We start from the raw sequence: 24,259 nt of genomic DNA, 5'->3' as shown, positions 1-24,259 counted from the left end.
GCATTGACTCAGCTCTCAGTCCCTCTGAAGTGATTACACTATTTGGAATCAAGCTTGAAAAACGATTGTTGAACCCTTTCCCCAAGTTCTCACATTGTGCCTCCAGCCTCATGGCTCAGAGCTAGTAGTGGTACTAGTGTGTGACTGACTGTACAGTATGATCATCTTACTAGGATGCCTGTTGGCCTGTTTACCACAGGATAGGCAGGGGGAATGTGTTTTTCTTTTGATTATATTGTGGCTTATTTTGAGCTCTGTCTGACATGGTGTCCATTGGCCAGTTAACACTAAGCCTGCTTGGGCTGGGGCTAAAGCCGCCCCGCCACCGAACAAAAGAGCAGGGCTTTACCAGGGGGACACCCAAACTGCTGACTCTCAACTTGAGCTAATGCGGCCCCATTCTGTCCCGTCTCGCTCCTGTCGGGCTCTCTCTCTCTCTCCATCCATCCATCCATCTATCCCTCCCTCTCTATCTATCCCTCTTGCTCTCTTTTTCCCCAGCCTGGGACACTCTTTTTACACGCTAGCCCAGCAACGGCCAGGTCTTCCACCAGCCTACTGACAGACAGAGTGCTAACCTTCAGATAATTATCTGTCCATCCAATTGCACCCATCTCTCTTTTTGTTGTTGTTAGTTTCTCAGTGTGTCAAGTGTGTTTGTGTGTGTGTGCTCTGTGGGTTTGCGTCTCTTCGTACCATGTGTGAGTGTCTACGTGGGATATTCAGAGTCACCTGGACACCCTCTTCCAATGCAGGTCAGTAGGGATGGGGGACGAGTGATGGGGGATCTGCTATTCATTAGCCCCGTTGTGATAGACATTGCTTTGTTGAGTTGCATTCAATAGATAGAGTCTCTGGTGACACAATATTGATGAGTAACAACATTGACTTATTCTGTCTTGAATCAAATCTATTGGTTAATCCAATGTATTTTTATAGGAAGAAATGTGTGTTCCAAAGTGGCTTTTATTTCACATGAACTGTTTTTTTTATGAAGAGATGCAACTCAAATCAATACTTGGTTTTAACCATCCACTTGCTTCAATGTCGTGCTGTGTGGTAGCACTAGCAACTCCTACCACTCCAGTTGACCTCCCTTCTGAAACATATCACAGACAAATTCCATCTCTTGCTCTTGTTATTAATGTTAAAGGGTGGTTCCCCACCAAGTCTCTTGACTATAAATACACCTAGACGGAGGGCCTTGTCATGGTGAAATGAGAAGAGGATATGAGCATTGTTTAGCTGACAGTTGTGTTAAGATAGTATAACCTTATCTGGCAGACATTCCTGGTGTTATATGACGTCTGTGCTGGCTTATCTACTGAGATCTGTTTCCTCCTTGTGTCTTTTTAAATGCTTGGATTTTGTCCTGGTCTGAGACAGGGATCCATAGCTGGAGGGGATACTTAGCAGATATATGTTTTCTGGTTGCCATGTTTGTACATTTCATATTAGCTTTACCATATCAAATGTCTGAGTTTCTGTCCTCACATAGTGCAGTCATATTAGCTAGCTTGAAGAAATGCTTTTCTTCCCATCATCTATAGATGTTGGGCTTGTGTCTGCTCGGTCTATGTTTTTTTCAGTACACACGTGCACGTACACGTACACATACACGCACACACACACACACACACACACACACACACACACACACACACACACACACACACACACACACACACACACACACGCACACGCAAGCACACACACACACACACACACACACACACACACACACACACACACACACACACACACACACAACAAACACACACACACACACACACACACACACACACGGTTAAAGACCAGACAGATCATGTGACCATATGTGACCAACCTCTGGAGTCAGTCAACACTATAGGCTGCAGCTGTCCCCAGAGCAGAGCCCATCCCAGATCCCAGTGGGGTTGTTTTCCCCTGTAGCCCCCCACAGCCAGCCAGCTCCGGTTTCCCTGGCCCTGGCACACTGAACTGCTGACACGAAGGGATTGCTGTGCCGCTGGGACAATCTGTCCCGTGCCAAGCCAGCTGCCCGCCTCACCTCACCCCCCAATGTTCCTCACCCCCCTGTCTAAATCCTGGTTTTGTGTTAGCGGCGTAATGCAACAATGACATCGTTAGGACAATGCAAGCGGCCTGATCCCCCTGGCAGCCTTCAGCAGTGGGCTTTGGGTCCCTGGCCAGGGTCTGGTCTCACTGGGACCACCTGTGTGGCTCACCTGGGGGTCCAGCTGGCAGAATGGAGGCTATTACTCCATGTCTATGCAGGCATGGTGGTTACTAACCTTAGCTCTGAGCGCAGGGCAGTTTATAACAGGCCATGAAACGCACAGCACACTCAGTGTTAAGCTCACAACAACAGCTGCTCTCCCCAGAGGAGTCACACTTTCTCTAAATGAAGACCCCAGGCCTGTTCTTATTTGGAGCTCTGGGGATAAAATAAAATAGCCCAACAACATCATCTCCAGTACCCCAGATCTGAAGACAATTCCTTTTGTTATTCCATCACTTTGTTTGACTCCTCAGGGAATTTAAACCGTGTCACCAGCAGCCAGCCAGTCAGGCAATTTACATGTCGCTGAAAAAGAGTAGTCCCCTGCCCTTTTCTCAAATCTGCAGCAGGAGAAAGCTCATGCAACTCTGACTGAGTCCTGTCAAAGTTTTTGGCCCCTTCCTCCTCCTCCTCCTATCTTGATAGTCCTGCCCCTCACCTTCCTAATATGGGGGCATCCCTTTGCCCTCGTCCAATCAGTGCTCTCGTTGCGTCCCATCTAGAGATTTCCCCACAGAGGTTTCAGTGAAGGGACAGGCTGACTGGTAACAGGGTGATCAGGAGTTAGTGAGTGAGAGTTTGACAGAGAACAGTGTGTGATTTCAGCTCATCAGCCTGGTGAATCTCTCCCCTCTACCCAGGGAGGAAGCACACTGAGACAGTGGTATCAACCAGGTAGGATGAGTCTCAATCTCGCTACAGTGGAATTGTCTGACATCTGACTCCTTATGACTTCTTAGATCTGAGAATTTGTGGACAGTTCATGTGGAAGAGGTGGATTGTTGCAGTGGGTAGGTAGGTGCCTGTGGTGCATGTATCTCAGGTTAGGATAGTGGCAGGGCTTTTTTAACCTCTGTGTTATGGCTGTTCAAATGTTTGTACATAGTGCAGAATGGAATAAAGATCACTGGTGGTTATATACCTAAGTATTGTTCATGTCATATCTTTTCATCTAGTTATCTGCATCGTTGTTTGAGAATGTTCTTTCCCCTCTTATTTTATAGAAAAGTTTGTCCAACTGTGCTAAGGGTTGTGCAGGATAGACCGCAGTCTGGAGACTGCACACCCTTAGGTATTGAGAACATAGCTATTGTTTGTTGGATAAGTGCACAGGCCATTTAGAAGGACAAATGCCACTTGTATTGTTGATAACATAGGGCTATGTCACCACACAATATGCTCAGCATGGTTGCTGCTGCCTGCTGCTGTTCCCGCGTGCATACTGAGAGGTAGCAGCAGCGCAATTGTTTCAAACACTTCGTCTTACTTTTACACAAGGGCAACAGCTGCTACCTGCCGGTCACAGGATCTGAGTGTTGCTCCCCAGCCCAACGGCTTGGGATGCCATGGCAAGGTGGGTAGAATGGCAAACCCACTATTGAGGGCAAGACCCACCCAGGGTTAAGGCTAGGTTGGAATGACGATAACAGACATATAAGTATTGTGTAAAAGTATAAGCTGGCCTCCCAAGTGGTGCAGAGGTCTAAGGCACTGCATCGCAGTGCTAAAGACGTCATTACAGACCCGGGTTTGATCCTGGGCTGTGTCGCAGCCGGCCGCAACCGGGAGACCCGGAGACAATTGGCCCAGCGTCGTCTGGGTTAGGGGAGGGTTTGGCCGGCGGGGATGTTATTGTCCCATCGCGCTCTAGCGACTCCTTGTGGCGGGCCGGGCACAGTGCATGCTGACTCCGGCCGCCAGCTGTACGGCATTTCCTCCGACACATTGGTGCAGCTGGCTTACGGATTAAGCGAGCACTGTGTCAAGAAGCAGTGCGGCTTGGTGGGGTCGTGTTCCCAAAGCCCTCTCCTCCCTTTGATGGCATGTGCTGAATGTCTGTGTGTGTGATCCCCCTGCCATTCCTCTGGGGGGGGGGGGTCAAATGTGTTAATGGGACACCAGCACCATCCATGGGGGTGGGAGGTACAGTCTGCTCTGGAGTTAACGTCACTGTACGGACCTGTTATGAATGTTGTCGATATACTATGGTTAGATGTTTATACTACTGCATAGCGGAGGCTAATGCAGGCAGCTAACCCTCCCAAAATCACGTCTGAAATAGTTAGATAGTTTGTGGACAGTTCATGTGGAAGAGGTGGATTGTTGCGGTGGGTAGGTGCCTGTGGTGCATGTATCTCAGGTTAGGATAGTGGCAGGGCTTTTGGGACTGTATGGGACCCTCTACAATGCTGTGGATTCAGCCAAGCCAGAGGGTTATAGATAAATCATAAGATTTTAATGGAAATATGAACGTTTATGGGAGTTCTTATTTACTGGGAAAGTGTAGGTATAAGTGAAGGTATAAGTGTAGGTATAATATCACAGGAATCCTATCCTGTTTGCGCTGTAGGAGAGTGTGACAGAGTTAGTATGAACTAATGTGTATAGAACAGTTTCCTAGCGACAGGTTTCTTGAGCAGTGGGCGGGTCGGTAGTAGATGAGGAAGTAGTAGGGTCAAGAGGCGGTTGGGCGATTTGGAGGAAGCTGGGGAAACTCACAAGGAAACACAGTTTGACACAGGGAAACTGCTATCAAAATACACAGATAAAAGCTAGATTTAAGATGTATGCCAGTGCTTTGAATACATTATTCATCACCCAACAGTGCTATATTTGACATTATAAACTGGGTGGTTCGAGCCGTAAATGCTGATTGGCTGACAGCCGTGGTATATCAAAGCGTATACCACGGCTGTGACAAAACATTTATTTTTACTGTAAACTCTAATTACGTTGGTAACCAGTTTACAATAGCAAAAATGCACCTCAGAGGTTTGCGTTGTGCCTAAAAAACAGCCCTTAGCCGTGTTATATTGGCCATATGCCACACCCCCTTGGCCCTTATTGCTTAATTATCATGGGAGAAGGAAGGTTGTTTGTGTCTTGCCCTCCTTGTTGAGTATTTATCTCACAAAATATCCCAGTTTCCTGTTTACAAAGAGATATTTCCTGTCCGCTCCAGGGTGTGGCTGATTTTTCCATCTGAGCTTTCAAAGGACAATAAGATCCTCTCTATGTCTGAACTTCAGTTCCCATAGTTCTCTTTCAAAGACATCTCTGGCTAAGACAATCACATTTTCAGTTCCCTGTTACAAGTTAGTTTATTCAGGTTGTGCTTTACCTGACTACAGACTCTGCTAATACTCTAATGTCTGACTGATGTTCAGGGAGCACATGATGCTTTAAGAATCCACGCTGGGTACTACTATGCCATACCTCTCACCAGAGTCATAGGACTGATTACCTCTATGTTTAGACCAGACATGTATGTTTGTATGCATGTATTCACAAGTCACACTGACACTGAAACCGTATTTTGTCCTCATACTGATTTATTAGCAGTCCAAGGCAACTGCTAGTGAAGAATAGAATATACCACGATAAGTTACAGATGTCTCCTGTTTCATAAAGTTCTGTTTTTAAATAGGATATTGTATCTGAGATATATGTACAGCGGTAAGAGAAAGTATGTGAACCCTTTGGAATGATCTGGATTTCTGCATAAATTGGTCATCAAATTAGATCTGATCTTCGTCTAAGTCACAACAACAGACAAACACAGTGTGCTTAACCTAATAACACACAAATGATTGTATTTTTCTTGTCTATATTGAATACATTGTTTAAACATTCACAGTGTAGGTTGGAAAAAGAACCCCTAGGCTAATGACTGCCCTATAAAAAACATTTACAAAATGTGAGCTTGCTATTCACAAGAAGCATTGCCTGATGTGAACCATGCCTCGAATGAAAGAGATCTCAGAAGACCCAATATTAAGAATTGTTGCCTTGCATAAAGCTGGAAAGGGTTACAAAAGTATCTCTAAAAGCCTTGATGTTCATCAGTCCACGGTAAGATAAATTGTTCAGCACTGTTGCTACTCTCCCTAGGAGTGGCCATCCTGCACAGTGCAAAATGCTCAATGAGGTTAATTAAGAAGAATCCTAGTGTCAGTTAAAGACTTACAGAAAATCTCTGGAACATGCTAACATCTCTGTTGATGTGTCTACGATATGTAAAACACTAAACAAGAATGGTGTTCATGGGAGGACACCACTGAAGAAGCCACTGCTGTTCAAAAAAACCATTGCTGCACTTCTGAAGTTTGCAAAAGCGCACCTGGATGTTCCACAGCGCTACTGGCAAAATATTCTGTGGACAGATGAAACTACAGTTGAGTTGTTTAGAAGAAACACACAACACTATGTGTGGAGAAAAAAAGGCACAGCACGCCAACATCAAAACCTCATCCTAACTGTAAAGTATGGTGGAGGGAGCATCATGGTTTGGAGCTGTTTTGCTCCCTCAGGGCCTGGACAGCTTGCTATCATCGACAGAAAAATTAATTTCCAAGTTTATCAAGACATTTAGCAGGAGAATGTAAGGCTATCTGTCCACCAATTGAAGCTCAACAGAAGTTGGGTGATGCAACTGGACAACGACCCAAAACACAGAAGTAAATCAACAACAGAATGGCTTCAACAGAAGAAAATACGCCTTCAGTAATTCCTCCTGACCGTTGTGCAGCTCTGATCCGCAACTACAGGAAAATGTTTGGTTGAGGTTATTGCTGTCTTTTGTTTGTGTTACCTGTTTACTGATGCTGTTCCTGACTCGTTCCATGTCCGTTATTTATTCAATGTTTTACTCCCCGTACCTGCTTCGTCTCTCCAGCATCAACTCATGTGACAGACATGAAAACGTATAATTGTTTGTGTGTTATTAGTTTAAGCGGACTGTGTTTGTCTATTGCTGTGACTTAAATGAAGATCAGATAACATTTTATGACCAATTTATATATAAGTCCAGGTAATTCCAAAGGGTTCACATACTTTTTCTTGCCACTGTGTGTACCTTATGGTATTACAGTAGCACAGTGTAGTCCAAATGAACAGTTTAAAGCAGGAGTAGGTAATAATTTTGTCTCGAGGGCAACATTTCAAAATTCAGCGGAGGCCCGCACAGATTTATTTCTTTACCGATGTGTTCGTCAAAGCAATTTGCGGGCCAGAAAAAGCGCAGTTGTTTGAAAACGCATAGTTTCCTTATAATTTCTACATATTTTCTGTTTAGTTTTTTAACCAAGAATAATCTGTATGGTCTAAAGTCTCAAACATTTCTGGGAATGCCAGCTATGCAGAGTAGGGCTTCCCCTTCATTGGCCTGATAAACAGGGAATTGACAACATCCAGTAGTTAACGTCGTGGAGTTTAACGTGGGTTTGTTTTGGACACAGTTGGGGGAATACATTTTTTTGTATTTTTTTCATCACCACAACTCAAGTTGGCATAGGTCCCCTCTAGTGGAAGTAGTCCATCTTCATGGGAAAGTAGAGATCAATAACTGTTGAAAACAGATGGGGGCATTTGGGAACACTTAAATCTATGTGTAGCAATTTTAGGAGGTCTCTTCATGAATCATACAGTGCCCCGGCATTGAACTGTTTGAATAAACTGTTCCTCCAAATCCAATAGCTTTAGACTAACTTTATCCCTGGTTGTACACACACTAACCACTTTTTCTGTAAATCGTGATGCTGTTTGCTTGATACATTTGCACGTCAACTTATTACAGGAATAGTATTGATTAATAGCGTACACAAAGGGTCCTTCCTCTTCATCCTGGGTCTCATGACATTCATTGAAATAGCACCAATCAGGTTAGCTTTCTCCACACAGAAGGTCTGTAGCTGCTCTGTGTGTGTCTTAATACTACATACTATGGATGTACATATGGGGTAACTGGTGGTAGACTGTCAATGTGATGGTTACTGTAGATGACTCTCCAATGTTTTCAGTCCAAGTGAAATTGATTTTCTTCACACTTTAGAGGACTCTCTTTTAGTTGCCTAGTTGCTAACCCAATTACTGTAACTTTCGAAATGACGGAGAAAAACAAACACAATTGATCCTCTGCAGAATTCTATTAGTATTTGGACATGGTGTCTAGATGACTAGCCAAATCAGTGTCCAAAGTAACTGACCTGGAAGCCCCTAGGACTCAACTACTGCAAAATATACACAGAGCAAACGAGACACACAGCGCTTCCTATCAGAGCTATGTTTACTATATGTGGGGATATTTAAATATTCATTAGGTGAATATATTAGGCCCATTTCCTACTACATAGTACACGCACACTGTGTATTTGTTGGAACACTGTGAGTGAAACAGTCTGGTCTCCACTGCTGAAAACATCTCCCTGAGACCTCTCTAGATCTGCGTGTTCCCTTTGCTTGTAGTCCTTGAGCAATATTCTTCTTCAGAGAGACAATTCCAGTATCAAACACTATGATGGAAAAGGGTAGGTCTATGCTAAGAACTCAGTTGTGCAGGTATATTTAAAAGGGTATATTTATGAAAGCAATGCAGAGTACCATACTAAGGGCACAATACCAATATGGCAGAAACCTGACTTCATAACCACTCCACAGTAGAAACATATTTAAATTATAATTCGATTAGATGTTGCTCAATTGGAGATTAGATAGCTCATATCGCTTTCATTCCTCTGGCGTTGTTGTTGCACAATCCGCCGAAAACAAGGCCACACATCACAAGATCCCAGTCTTATCCCGTTCTTAACTAGTGTCCTGACTGATACCCTGCTGAGACTGGGATCAGGCTGCTTGATGTTGGGAGAATGCTAGTGAACTGTCCTGTCCTTTCCCATATCCTAGAAGCAAATTGCAGACCCCCAAGTCAAGGTCTGTTACTTCATTATCAAATCGGGGAACCCCCCTCAATGCAACAAAAGTCAAACTTTGGGGCTGGGGGGTCTCTAAATAATGCTACTTTAGCCATTCTCCTATTTGTTTAAAAATGAAATGTGTAGCCTACTGCTACAGTGGTAAATATTCAAATAATAGCTTAATCCCGAATTAAACAAACACCCCCATCTCTGTGTCATGGTTTTAACAAATTATAATAATGTGGCTGCATTTGTCATCCCGGGACAGTCTTGTATTCAGCCCCAACTTTTCTTTCTTCAAAAAAAAAAGGTAATTTTGTCAGCAAAAGGCATCAATGAGTTCAGGCTACAAGAGTGTAAACCTAATGACAATCGCTGCATGTCATTACACTTGTTGGTGTTTTGTAACAGATGTCTCTCCATATGTCAAATGGGTGCACGGTGCAACTGTTTGGATGCTGAAATCATCTTCGAGTGGACGAACATGCGCAGGTAGCCTACTTTTTAAGTGATTTGTTTGACAATCAGGTGAAAACATCATGACTGGTTGTGTTCCTGTGTGCATGGCACATTAAAAGGTCATACATTTTTACCCGCTAAATGACATCTTTATGATTAGGCCCATCAAAAAAAATGTCAAGCTTGTGCACACAGAGACTAGGGGGGTCCCATGAAAAAAATATATAGAGACTTCCCCCCCCGAATGTCACGGTATAATTTGAACTCTGTTTAACCTGGGTATTATGGACACAAGCTCAAAGGTTTGTTTAATTTAGCTATTTCAAGAAGTTAATCATTTAGCTATTTCTTGATGCTGGTATTAACGTTATATAGATCATAAAAGATCAGATGCATAACACCCTTATTATTGAAATGTCCAGTACTCATGAAGCATACTATCCAAGGCGGGTGTTGCTGCTTTCACAACGTTTAGCCATCTTGTACAAGAGCACTCTGAATGTCTAATTTGTTCTTGTGACCGGCTGAGACACCCGACACTCTGACACCACACATAGAGGCGTGAGAAATATGCCGACACTGAATACTGGATCCCCCTTGACAAACACGCACACACGCATAAACACACACGCCAAAGCTGATCAAAAAGCCATCACATGAAACCAAAAGGGTGGGACGTGCATGACATTGCTGGGGACCAAACCGTATAGTGGGAAAAATGTCAAGTGCCTCCTACCTATAAGTAGAAGGGTATTGAGGGGCTAGGGTGGTGCAGGGATATGCAAAACCGTGGAAATAATTCCAAGAGTGCCATAGCAATGCCACGCAGTCTGAGAGGCCGGTCACTAAACCAAATGGTTGGAAATCATCGAGCATGCCGCAAGCTAAAACATATCTAATAGAGAACGAATCCATGTGGGGTATCCATGTATCCATGACATTATGTCATGCCAATGTAGAAGTGGGTTCAAAGCAGACAAAGTAAAGCCACTGATGTCTACGAAGTGATGTAGTCTGGTTGAGATCTCTGATCTGTCCCCTGTCAGTGCCTCACACGCCAACATTGACCCAATCTCCTTCTGTCTGCAGACTCTGACAGAGAATTGGAAGAAAGTCATGTATTTACGCAGGCCAGAGAACCAGCCGTGAGTAGCCACTATCTGGCTTTCACTTGTTCCGGAGATGCTATGTACCATATATGAAGTGTTGTCCTGCAGTGCTGCTTACTGACCTGTTGAACTTGGTATCTCCTCTACTGAGCCAGGTGAAGGACAAAAGGTGGTCTCCCCCTTCAGACAGGCCTCCCACCGCCCCCCACGCCAACCCTCACCACAGTGCCTCCCCAGAGGACCAGGAGAGCCCAGAGAGAGTGGTGAGTGGAGACTGTTTGGATACCCTAACACACTCAAGCCAGGGAAGGATAGGAAATGGTGAACTTTAATGTCCCCGAGGGGAAATCTGTATCAGACACACAGTTCTGATGTATACACAAAATAGTCACTGTACATTACACACTCAACATAATAGATGCATTGGATGTTACCTATAGCCACATACATAATACATATTGCACATTTCCCTTACATTCTGTCAGTGGCATACTAATCCGGCTCACTTTATGATAGACATGGGAATGGAGGAGAGCTTAGACCTGTTCAGCTTACATGTAGGACCCTATAGCGTCTGAGGGGGGGAGCTGACACTCGGAATTAAGTACATGGGAGGGGTCTAAATGTAAATTAGGAAAGCAAACAATACACTGTGTGTTTATGGACATGCACTCGCTGGCGTATAATATTTTCACATCACTCGTATATCCTTTTTTTTTATTATTTGAAAGGTTGAAGCATTTCAGAATTGACAACGGTATTATGCATTATAATAATGTTTATGACATATCCTCTAGTCCCCAACACCTGGTGTGCTAACACAAGATGTCAATTGTTGTTGCCACTGTGCCCTGCCACCTACTGTATGGAAACAGTGGGATCTCTGCAGAGCTGGGCCAAATGAATGGTTGTTTAGGTTGAGAGAAGCGACCGGGAGAGAGAATGACTCAGCAGGTTTTGACTGTGTCATTGTACTTCAGTCAGTGAGGTTGGGGTCAGCGCTGCAGCTAACACAAAGCTTATAGAGTATGTCCAAGCCCATGTGATCAGAGAAATAATGTCTCTAATCTCAGAATGAGTGTGGCTATAATGAAGGTATTCAGTCAATCCCCAATAGGTATTTTCTCTCCATATCCCATAGTATTCATAGGCTAATTTAATTGGTACACACACACACACATCAAGCTCATTGGGGTTCAATCCCCTATGCTTACAAGGTAATTTACCTGCCAAATACTTTTATCCAAAGGACTTACAGTTAACACACAATACCCTATATTGTGTTTATTTTACCTTTATTTAACTAGGCAAGTAAGAACAATAAGAACAAATTCTTATTTTCAATGACGGCCTAGGAACAGTGGGTTAACTGCCTGTTCAGGGGCAGAAGGACAGATTTGTACCTTGTCAGCTCGGGGGTTTGAACTTGCAACCTTGCGGTTACTAGTCCAACGCTCTAACCACTAGGCTACCCTGCCGTGTGTGGCCCATGCTGGATTTGAACCCATGACGGAACTATTATCATTACTATCACGGTCCAATCAACTGAGCCATCAACACAGATACAATGCTTCCTTCCTTTTAGGTTCAGAAAGAGAAACTGCATGCAGAGCTGAAGCAGGTGCTGAGTCTGAAGAGAAGCCACATGAAAGAGACGTCTCATTTGGCCCAAGCAGAGATGGATTCTTCAGCAGACGCCCAAGCAGTGGTATAGAGCCAAGAAACAACTAGTACACATGAAACAGTAACCACGTTGTTTGGTGATATCGCTGTCGATATTTACACATGCCTAGAAAACACTCAGAATCGCGTGCCATTCTACGGTTTACGTTTGAAGACAAGAGAATTGTGAGGAAACCCTCTCCTCTGGTGTGTCTTTACAGGAGGAAACTGCATCTGAGGTGGTGGAGGTTGTGCTGGAGACAGAGGCTGAGGCTGGAGCCAGCGGCTACAGTGTCACAGGTGGAGGGGAGCGAGGCCTCTTCATTAAGGACGTCCTTAAAGACTCCACTGCAGCAAAGCATCTTAGCCTCCAGCAAGGTAACTGGACGGGGAGATTAGAGTTGCATGAATATAAATCTATGAGACACAGCTGAGGTAAATTAGTTGTGGACTAGTTTAATAGAAAGAAATAGAAATGAGAAGGTCAAACAGTAAGCTATTAAAACATATCATTAATTCCATACTAGAAAGAACTGAAAATGATGAAACCATCTTGTTTCTCCCCATCAGCATCCCTTTCGTGTGTCACTTCCATTAAGTGTATTGTGTAATTTATTGTAAGTAATGTCATTGATCAATCACCTTGTTTTGACGTGCAAACGGTACATTATCTTGTGCAAATTAAACGGAAACATCCAAAAATGCCATGCCCTTTCATATCCTCCCTTTGATTGTCAAAAGCAAACCACAACTATGAGACTTCAATATTTACCCCAGTTCCCTTTATCTCATATTCACTTTTGTCTGGTTGATTGGTGTCCTTGCAGGAGATCAGTTGCTCAGTGCAAGAGTCTACTTTGACAATGTGAAGTATGAGGATGCCCTGAAGATCTTGCAGTGTGCAGAGCCTTATAAAGTCTCCTTTTTCCTGAAGAGGACCATCACCGGCGCTGATGTCACCTTGCACCCTGGCACCAGCAGCTTGGAACTGAAAGGACCCAAAACCAAGATGCAGAAAATGGTACGGCTATGATCGTATTTGTAATTGCCATTTTGACAACTGGGTATTCCAGATTCATCAGCTTCATGTCCCCCTAACTGATACTTGCATCTCTGTTGCAGAGTGTCAAGAGCATCAAACCTTTCAAAGCGAAGAAAAAGAAGGGAGGACGTTTTGGATTGAAAAGGCTGAAGGAAAACAAGAAAGGGAGCACTGGAGCAGAGTTGGAGATGGAGGGATCCCCTTCCAAGGTGGAGCTCAACCCCATTGACGTGGAGTTTGCCTTCCCCAAGTTCAAGCTGGGGAAGGATGGGAAGGCAGAGGGAGCTGAGCAGCATGGAGGAGTGGTCGCCACTGGCAGGAAGCAGAGGACGATAAGGTGTCCCAGGATGAAAGCAAATGGTGCTGAGGCGGCTACAGGAGAAGTTGACATGACGCAACCAGAGGGACAGGCTGACGTCTCCCTGCCAGACGTGCCTGGAGCTAAGGTCAAAGTCAAAGGAAAGGGCCACAGGTTCGGAATTCATTTCCCTAAAACAAAAAAGACTAAATCGGACACTGCCTTGTCTGGAGGGTCCCTGGACCTGAAACCTCCTGGTGTCAAATTCACACCACCCTCAGTGGAATTCAGTTTGCCATCTGGAAGGAAGGACGTTGACCTACAGAAACGAGAAGTGAAAGTCAAGGAGGGGTCAAAATTGATGCACAGAGAGGTAGAGCTTTCATTAGTACTCCCCTCAGCCTGTCACGCTGATGAAATTGATGGTGAGATAAAAGCTAAAGGTTTAGCTGAAGGAGTTGAAGGGCCAACAGCCCTATCTGGCATTAAAATGACAGTTATTGACATCTCTGCACCCAACATAGATCTGCAGCTGGACACCCGGTGTACAGTGCCAGACGAGATAGAGGGACCCTTTTTTAAAGGGCCAAATATATCCATGCCCAAAACTGACATCTCATTACCAAAGATTGGATCATCTAACATGGATATTGAAGGTCCAGAAAAGGGTGGAAAAATTTGCCTGCCAATTGTTGACATTTCACTGCCAAAGATGACACCAGCAGAAGCAAACGTTGATGTGGAAGGACACATTGGAAAAGGAGGCAAGTTCAAAAAGCCAACTTTCGATGTTTCTCTTCCAAAATTCAAGTCTCCAGAGGAGCATATGAATATAGAGGGGCCTGAAGTCAAAGGGGAGTTCAACATGCCAAAAGTTGACCTATTACGCCCAAAAGGTAAACCAGAGGGAGAGGTGGACATTGAAGGATACTTAGGAAAAGGAGGTCAATTTCAGATGCCCACATTTGACATTTCTCTACCAAAAATGAAGTCATCAGAGAGAGAAAGGAATGTAGAAGGACCTGAAGTGAAGGGTGGCAAAATGAAAATGCCCTCTATTGACATATCTCTCCCTGAAGGAAAAACAGAGGGGAATATTAACATTGAGGGACATTCTGGAAAAGGAGGCAAGTTCAAAATGCCCTCATGTGACATTTCTCCTCTTAAAATGAAGGGTGATGCCAGTTTAGAGGGACCTGAATCGAAAGGGGGAAAGTTTGAAATGCCCACACTTGATATTTCCCTTGCCAAAGGAAAAACAGAGGGTGGAGTCAACATTGATGCAAATGTAGGAAAAGAAGGAAAGTTCTCTCTTCCAAAAATAAAGTTACCAAAGGGTGACATGAAAATAGAAGGATCTGATGTGAAAGGCATCACATTTCATATGCCCACTATAGATTGTTCACTTCCAACAGGAAAAACAGAAGGTGACATGAGCGTTGAAGGAGATGCATCTAAAGGTGGAAAGTCTCACATGCCTTCATTTGATATTTCTGCTCCAAGAGTAAAGTTACCAGAGGGTAAAGCCAAAGTAGAAGGACCTGAAATTAAAGGTGGAAAGGTTGAGATGCCAAAAATGGATGTTTCCCTTCCAAAAGGCAAAACAGCGGGAGAAGTTAACATTGAAGGCCATGTCAGTAAAGGGGGCAAGTTTAAGATGCCCACATTCGGCATTTATTTTCCGAAATTGAAGTCACCAGAGGGTAAGGTCAACACAGAGGGACCTGAAGTCAAAGGAGGGAAGTTTAAAATGCCTACAATTGGCATTTCACTACCAAAAGGAAAATTGGAAGGTGACATGAATGTTGAAGGAGATTCTGAAGCAGGAGGCAAATTTCATATGCCCACATGTGACATTTTTCTTCCAAAAATGAAGTCACCAGATGCAGATATCAGTTTAGAAGGACCAGAAGTCAAAGGAGGGAAGTGTCACATGCCAACAATTGACCTTTCCCTTCCCAAGGAAAAGGATGAGATTGACACTCAAGGACATTCTGGAAAAGGAGGCAAGTTCCAAATGCCAGCATTCGATATATCTCTTCCAAAAATGAAGACACCAGATGGTGAAGTCAGCCTAGAAGTCCCTGAAGTCAAAGGGGGGAACATTAATATGCCAACGATGAACATTTCTCTTCCAAAAGGAAAAATGGAAGGTGAAGCTAAGGGACATGCAAGCAAAGGGGGAAAACTTCACATGCCCTCAGTTGACATTTCCCTTCCAAAAATGAAGTTGCCTGAAGGTGAAGTCAACATAGAAGGCCCCGAAGCCAGAGGGGGAAAGATTGAAATGCCATCGATTGATATTTCACTTCCTAAAGGAAAGATGGAGGGGGAAATTGACATTGAAGGACATTCTGGAAAAGGAGGAAGATTTCATATGCCTACATTTGACGTTTCCCTTCCAAAAATGAAGTCACTAGAACCAGATGTCAGTTTAGCAGGACCGGACACCAAAGGAGGGAAGTTTCATATGCCAACAATGGACATTTCCCTTCCCAAGGAAAAGGGTGAGATTGACACTCAAGGACATTCTGGAAAAGGAGGCAAGTTCCAAATGCCAGCATTGGATATATCACATCCAAAAATGAAGACACCAGAAGGAGAAGTCAGCCTCGAAGGCCCTGATGTGAAAGGTGGAAAGTTTAAAATGCCAAAGATTGATATTTCACTTCCAAAAGGAAAAACAGAAGGGGGAATAGACATTGAAGGACATTTGGGGGGGAAAGGAAAGTTTCACATGCCCACATGCGACATGTCCTTGCCAAAAATGAAGTCAAATGATGGTGACATGAAATTAGAGGGGCCAGAAGTGAAAGGTAGTAAAATACATATGCCTAAAATTGACAATTCTCTTCCAAAGGGGAAGGCAGAATGTGATATTCAGGTTGACGGGCATGGTGGTAAAGGCGGAAAGTTCCACATGCCCTCAATTGACATTTCTCTTCCAAAAATAAAGTTGCCTGAGGGTGAAGTCAAAGTAGAAGGCCCTGAAGCCAAAGATGGAAAGTTTGAAATTCCAACAATTGATATTTCACTTCAAAAAGGAAAAGCAGAGGGAGAAATTGACATGGAAGGACATTCTGGAAAAGGAGGAAAGTTTCATATGCCAAAGTTTGATGTATCGCTACCAAAAATGAAGCTCCCAGAGGGTGACATCAAACTAGAGGGACCAGAAGGGAAAGGCAACAAAATACAGTTACATAACATTGACATTTCTCTTCCTAAAGGGAAAACTGAAGGAGATATTGAGGTTGAGGGGCATGGTGACAAAGGGGGCAAGTTTCACATTCCCTCAATTGACATTTCCCTTCCAAAAATGAAGTTGCCTGAAGGTGAAGTCAAAGTAGAAGGCCCCGAAGCCAAAGGTGGAAACATTGAAATGCCATCGACTGATATTTCACTTCCCAAAGGAAAGATGGAGGGGGAAATTGACATTGAAGGACATTCTGGAAAAGGAGGAAGATTTCATATGCCTACATTTGACGTTTCCCTTCCAAAAATGAAGTCACTAGAACCAGATGTCAGTTTAGCAGGACCGGACGTCAAAGGAGGGAAGTTTGAAATGCCAAAGATTGATATTTTACTTCCAAAAGGAAAAACAGAGGGAGAAACTGACATTGAAGAACATTCTGGAAACGGAGGAAAGTTTCATATGACCTCATTTGATGTGTCACTACCAAAGATGAAGCACCCAGTGGGTGATGTCAAAGAAGGCCTTGAAGTCAAAGGGGGGAAGTTTAAAATGCCCAAAATTGAAGCAGAGGGTAGGAGTGGAGTCAAGTTACCAACTGTTAAACTGCCAACAGTAGACGTATCTGCACCAAAGGTTGACTTCGACTCTGGGCTGTCAAAATCTGATGGAGATAATAGGGAAGAGCTACAAAAAGCAGAGGGTGAAAGGCCATCCTCTGGGTCAAGTTTTGACATGCCAGATATCTCTCTCAAAATGCCAAGATTTTCTCTCCCTAAATTTGGTGGAAAGTCTAGTGGAGATGTAAACCTAGAAGGATATGGCACAGAGGACGATATTGATATTAGCCCCCCGCGAGCGGATGGTGAGGGCAGACCAGCATCAGCAGAAATACGCGGAGAGGGAAAAATAGAAGGTAAACTAAAGAAGCCCAAAATGAAAATGCCAATGTTTGGAATATCTAAGAAAGATGTATCAATAGCCAGCCCTGATGTGGAAATCAAGACAGAAAAAGGGAAAGTGGACATTCCAAAGCCAGGAATCAGTGTAGAACATCCAGAGGACAAAGCAAATAGAAAATATAGAATAAAATTCCCAAAGTTTAAGAAGTCATCTCCTAAAGGTAAACTACCAGAGGGAGAGATAGATGTCTCGATGGATAGTGGAATGGAAGGGAAAGGTGGCATTCATGCACCCGATGATACAATCAAAATGCCAAAGTTCTCCATGCCAGGGTTTGGCTCACAGGAGATAGACTTTGACAGTAGTGGACCCAGTGCTGAACTAGATGTCACAGGAAAGGTAAAAATACCATCAGTGGAGATATCCCTGCCAGCTGCCAAGAAATTTGAGCAAGAAGTGTTACTCCCAAAGGCTGAGGTGGATGTGTCTGAGGCTGACATCAGAGGTTATGAAGGAAACCTGAAAATCCCTAAAATGCCAACTATTGATGTATCAGCACCCAAAATTGACCTTGATGTAACTCTGCCTAAAATCAAGCATGAAACAAAAATTGAGGGGGAGGGAGGCAAATTTAAGATGCCAAACATCAAAATGCCTGATATAGATTTATCACTTCCTAAAGAAAAAACTGGGAACATTGATGCATCCAAGGTTGAAATTGAGGGAAGGGGTGGAAAATTCAAGATGCCTGTCATTAAAATGCCAAAGGTTGACATATCACTTCCAATAGGAAGACATAGAGCAATGGATGTATCCACAGTGGAAATTGAAGGAGAAGGTGTAAAATTCAAAATGCCACATATGGAAATGCCAAATGTTGATATATCACTTACCAAAGGAAAAAGTGGAGGGATTGAAGGGCCAGAGATGGAAATTGAAGGAGGAGGCGGAAATTTCAAAATGCCACATATGAAAATGCCTGTGGTAGACTTATCACTTCCAAAGGGAAAGTATGGAGACATAAGTGCACCAGAAATGGAAATGGAAGGAGAAGGAGGAACATTCAAGATGCCACATATAAAAATGCCAAATATTAATTTATCACTTCCCAAGGGAAAAAGTGGAGAGATTGAAGGACCAGAGGTGGAAATTGAAGGAGATGGTGGAAAATTCAAGATGCCACATATGAAAATGCCAAATATTGCCATATCACTTCCCAAAGGAAAAAGTGGAGAGATTGAAGGACCAGACATGGAAATTCAGGGAGATGGAGGAAAATTGAAGATGCCACATATGAAAATACCAACGGTAGACTTATCACTTCCGAAGGGAAAGTCTGGAGACAAAAGTGCACCAGAAATTGAAATGGAAGGAGAAGGAGGAACATTCAAGATGCCACATATAAAAATGCCAAATATTGATTTATCACTTCCCAAGGGAAAAAGTGGAGAGATTGAAGGACCAGAGGTGGAAATTGAAGGAGAGGGTGGAAAATTCAAGATGCCACATATGAAAATGCCAAATATTGATGTATCAATTCCAAAAGGAAAAAGTGGAGAGATTGAAGGACCAGAGGTGGAAATTGAAGGAGAGGGTGGAAAATTCAAGATGCCACATATGAAAATGCCAAATATTCATATATCCCTTCCAAAAGGAAAAAGTGGAGACATCAGTACACCAGAAATGGAAATGGAAGGAGGGGGAAAATGTAAGATGCCACATATGAAAATGCCAAATTCTGATATATCACTTCCAAAAGGAAAAAGTGGAGATGTTAATGTACCTGCATTCGAAATTGAGGGAGATGGAGGAAAATCCAAGATGCCACATATGAAAATGCCAAATATTGCCATATCACTTCCCAAAGGAAAAGGTGGAGAAAATGAAGAACCAGAGATGGAAATTGAAGGAGGGGGCAGAAAATTGAAGATGCCACATATGAAAATGCCAAATGTTGATATATCACTTCCGAGAGGAAAAACTGGAGAGATTGAAGCACCAGAGATGGAAGTCAAAGGAGGAAATTTCAAGATGCCACATATGAAAATGCCAAATATTGCCATATCACTTCCAAAAGGAAAAAGTGGAGATGTTAATGCACCTGAATTGGAAATGGATGGTGAGGGTGGAAGATATAAGATGCCAGAAATCAAACTGTCAAATATAGATATTACAATGCCAAAGGGAAATTCTGGTGACATTGATGCTGAAATCAAACAGCCCAACGCTGAGGCAGAAGGAAAGATAGAAATGCCTTTGATTGGTTTACCAAAGTTTACAACTCCGGACCTTGATTTGGATATGAATGTTGGAAAATCCAACCATGGAGCTGAGGTTCATGGGAAAAGTTCGGACAAAACTGGTTCACATTCTGAGGGAGACCATAAGACGAAAATCAAAATGCCAACAATAGACATAGAGTGCCCAAAAGGAGATCTGGAGCTGGATATAGGCTTCCATAAAGCTGAGGGAAAGAAGGACAGAAAAATAATAGAGTTGCCTGACTTAGACCTTAAAACTTCTGGTACCAAAGGTAAGGGGCCAAAAGTCAAAAGCACCAAATTCAAAATTGGATTGCCAAAAATGAAGAACACTGGAGATCAAGCATTAGATGCAACCACAAAGAAGACTGGGAAAGAGAATGAAGGGGCCAGTGGTAGATTTATGATTAAGAAGACAAAGCTTGGCAAAGGTGCAGATGTGTCGGCAGATGCGAAGGCAGGTGGTTCTGTGTTGCCAAACATCTCCCTCCCAGATGTGGGCTTCTCAGTATCCAAAGGAGCCAGCCAAGAGAATGAAGGTCATGGTCCAGAGATGAGTGCTAAATTGCCAAAATTCAAACTCCCTAATGTGGAGATCTCAGGTCCTTCAATGACTGGCCAAGGAGGAGCACAAATCAACAGCGGACAACAAGAAAACAAAGATGGTATCAAGTTTCAAATGCCAAAGGTTACTTTACAGTCTGTGGGACTGAAGAGCAAACAAGGCTCTGCCGAGCCCACTGGCACAGATGCCGGCACAGAGAATGGATTCACATTACCTAATCTTGGAATCAAAGTCCCCAAAATACCAGATATAGACTTTGATATTGGAGAACCTCAAGAAGAGGACCACGAACAAGTACAAGGACCAAGTACAAGACAAAAAATCAAAATACCCAAGTTTGGGGTGGCTTTACCTGCTATGTCTTCACCTGAAGCTAGAGTACATTTGAAGGACTCAGAGGTTGAGTATGAAGGACCTAAAATGCCCAAAGTTAAAAAAGCTGTATTTGTTTTGGTGAATCCCCAAACAGACCACTCCACTATGTCCACTATGTGTGAAGCAAGTGTCGAGTCTGGAGAGGCTAAAATCAGAATGCCAAAGATCAAAATGAAACCATCATTTGGAAAGTCAGGACCCAAGGAAAAGAGTGTTGCTTTGAGCATTGAAGGAGACGTGGATAGAGACGACAAGTCAAAGGGAGCAAAGCAAAAGATTCCCAAAGTCACCTTCTCTCCAGGCAAAACAGGTTCATTTGATGTAACCCTAAAAGGTGAGGGGTCTAGTTCCAGCCTCAATGGTGAAAAGGTTTCAACATACCAGAACGGATCCAAGGAGGATAAGGCTAAGTTTGTGAAGCTCAAGCTTCCAAAGATAGAGTTCTCCTCGCCATATTCAAAAATAGGCAGAGGAGAAGAGGACCTTGAAATGAGTGCTAAGCTTGTCAAGGAGTCCTCAGGAACTGACGGAGAAACCAAGAGGAAGAAAGTGAAATCAGGCAAAATGTCCTTCCCGGGATTTAAGAAGAAGACATCAAAAGGAGAGGAGGAAACTCAAGACAGTGTGGTGTCCTCATCGGCCAGGACAGAAATGCTAGATCAGGATAGTTCAGAATCAACAACACCCATGGTCTCCATTGGCTTTGTTCCAGGGAAGTCTAGGGGGCAGGCAGAAGCTGAGAGCAGCAAGAAGGAGCTGGAAGGAAAGCAGTCGACCTGGTTCAAGGCTCCCAAATTCAACCTGAAACCCAACTCAACAGGAATCCTCCTCATTACACCAGAAGGTTCTCCCCAGGGCAGCAGATCCTCGCTCCAATGCCAGGGTGTAGATGAAACTGCCGGTACCTTCCGGCTCCAGATGCCAAGCACGGGGTTCTCCACGCAGGAGGTGTCTGAGGAGAATGTTACCACAACAAAGGAGGGAACCGTAACTGTGGTGACAAAGACGACAAAAAATACGGTAACAGAGTCCAGAACTGGTCAAACCCACACATCGCTATCCCATTGTAATCACTGAAGTCCGAAGAGATGTGAGAGTAATATATTTTCCCTCTGTCCTGATGTGACGACGTTTTTTTTGTAAATGTTCCTCCATGTTTTCTTTCTATTTTAGTCTTTATCATCTTTGATCATTTGAGTGGTTTAAATCTGAATGTCAATTCATTATGTATTGTTGTTGATATCATTTTTTTAATGCAAAAATACCACACATTTTAATTTCCCAAAGGAAATGTCTATTTTCAATGCCTTCCCATTTGATATACCAACATTTACTTTGGCATGATTGTAGAATTAGACTGACAAAGAACACAAACCAATTTACCAAAAGCAATTTGTATGTAAATACATTGACATGTTGCCTGCTTACTTAATGAAATATGTAATTATTTTCATATTACCGATGATTGGAATAGTATTAAGGATAGTAGTGATTTGTGTTAATGTAACTGAGGCTTGAGGATGGTGTGAGATTTGTGGTTTAATCATTTACTTACTTCAGCTTGTTTTTTCTTTTTGATATATGAAGATTTTTTTGTAATTATACCATACATTGAAATGTAAGTTTTAAAGGCTTCTACAATGCAATCCATTTCAACACTCTCTATGAGAATCAAGCTAAGTAGACAAAACCTAAAAGAATAAGGAAACTATCATCTGATATTAAGCCATGGTTTAAAGAAACAGATTGAAATATTTCAAAATGAATGCAAATCCTCTTGGACAAAACAATGTCTCAATGTCTCCATTTTCCTTTTCTTTTTTGGTGAGTTAGAAAGTAGGAATTCAATGTGTGTGCTCTACTGCATGGGAAGAGTCCCAGCAATCATCTGTCAAACAAGTTTACAAAGTTTTCCTTAACCAGATTTAACGCCTGTTGGAGCTGAAAATTTGAAATAACCATCTAGAATGGTGCATGACAAGGAGAGAACATGTACATGACCAGATAACACAGTTTAACAGTGTTTATACGTATAGAGAGATTTTTTTTACAAATACCTTTGTGCTTATGTTTTCAGTGCTTATGGCTTCACAATAAGCAGTTTTCAAAGCAAAGTGTTATCAAAGTGGCATTATCAATAATGTTGTTAAGAGATCATATTATTAATAAACCTAATATTCCTAAAAATAAAAAAAAGTTGTATCGTCTTCCAAATGATTCTCTTTCTAGGCGAACAGCACCCTCTCCTGTCAAATACAACAGACATTTCAAACATACTTCCTCGCCTTATCACAACATAGTCGTGGGCCTTTTATCAATTCCAATTGTCCTGCATCCTCTCTCTCCTGTCCCCGCCTCGCCTCCTTTTGAAAAAGGTCAAAGTTATTTGAGGAGAGTCGGCGAGGAGCGTAAACATGGATGGAAATGTGCTTGCGTGAAATGAGATGGTCTTTCTCCACCAGCCTGGTTTCAGACTAGATGTAACATAGTAAATCCGGGACACTTAAATTAGTATGATATGTTACGTTTGATATGGTTACATAATACAGAAGGTGACTAAACAAGGGAGGGAGGGTGTATAACGCGAACTTCTAGCAAGGTATCATGAGGTATCATGGGCTCTTTGGTATTTGAGGGGCGTCGACCAAGACAGGTTTGGCATTTTACAACAATGTCCTCTATTTGTTTGCACATTCCAGGCTAAAACTAAATGTCCCGTGCTCTCTGTTTGCACTTTTGAATGCCCATGTGTCCAGCATGGATCTTCAACATCATCTCTTCTCTGAGAGTGTCAGGAATTATGATTTTCCCTCCCTTGAAAACAATTCCATTGATCTGTGACAGTTCATCACAATGGTTCCAAAACTCTGAGATGCTATGAGGGCATTTTCTCCTCTCAGGCCATCCATCCTGTATGACTTTCCTCAGCTGTGTGAGTTGTGTGTCCTTTTTTGTTTCTGTTCGGATCTCCTTCAGTTTTGTGTCACTAACAGGTAAGTTGCTGTACACAGTGTATACCTACATCTCCAATTTTTCCTTATGAAGCTTACCTGTAGTCCCCAGTCGCTTGGTGTTTGTTTACAAGCACACAACAATGAGAGACTGGAGCCTTGTGAGTCACTCGGTGCTGTGCAGCACGTGCCAGGTGATCTAGGTACAGTATGGTATTCACTACTAAATGTTTAACAACTATTAAGTTAACTGTCTAAAATGTGCTAAATGCTCTGCAGCTGTGCATTTTGTTTGCTAATTTAGTAGCTAGTTAGCAATCTAGCTAAGTGGTTAGCTGCTTGGTAACAGCAGAGAATCCCCTGCTGGATCAAGAGCCTTGCTATCTAATATTGTTTTAAGCGTGCAGCAAACTGTGAGTAGCGTTCTTTAGTTACTGGTAAAGCTTTCTGAGCTGGGTTGTCTGTCCTGCA

General features: G+C 43.0%; 1 protein-coding gene across 2 annotated transcripts; it reads left to right on the top strand.

Annotated features, from left to right (window-relative positions):
- The first annotated feature begins 569 nt into the window (after positions 1–569).
- Positions 570–23,027, top strand: LOC139382201 (neuroblast differentiation-associated protein AHNAK-like). Of its 2 annotated transcripts, none has more exons than XM_071126083.1 (7): positions 570–755; positions 10,522–10,577; positions 10,697–10,804; positions 12,127–12,249; positions 12,425–12,581; positions 13,031–13,224; positions 13,326–23,027. In XM_071126083.1, the coding sequence occupies exons 1-7, from the start codon at positions 698–700 to the stop codon at positions 21,912–21,914; spliced, it is 9,285 nt and encodes a 3,094-aa protein (XP_070982184.1). In that variant the 5' UTR covers positions 570–697; the 3' UTR covers positions 21,915–23,027. The 2 variants fall into 2 exon arrangements, with proteins under 2 accessions (XP_070982184.1, XP_070982185.1); XM_071126084.1 differs by lacking the exon at positions 570–755 and adding an exon at positions 2,806–2,956.
- The last annotated feature ends 1,232 nt before the right edge of the window (positions 23,028–24,259 follow it).

This window comes from Oncorhynchus clarkii, chromosome 24 (assembly GCF_045791955.1).
Source record: "Oncorhynchus clarkii lewisi isolate Uvic-CL-2024 chromosome 24, UVic_Ocla_1.0, whole genome shotgun sequence".
Taxonomy (NCBI): Eukaryota; Metazoa; Chordata; class Actinopteri; order Salmoniformes; family Salmonidae; genus Oncorhynchus; species Oncorhynchus clarkii.
Note: the sequence above shows the minus strand (reverse complement) of the source record. Positions and strands in the feature narration are given on the sequence as shown.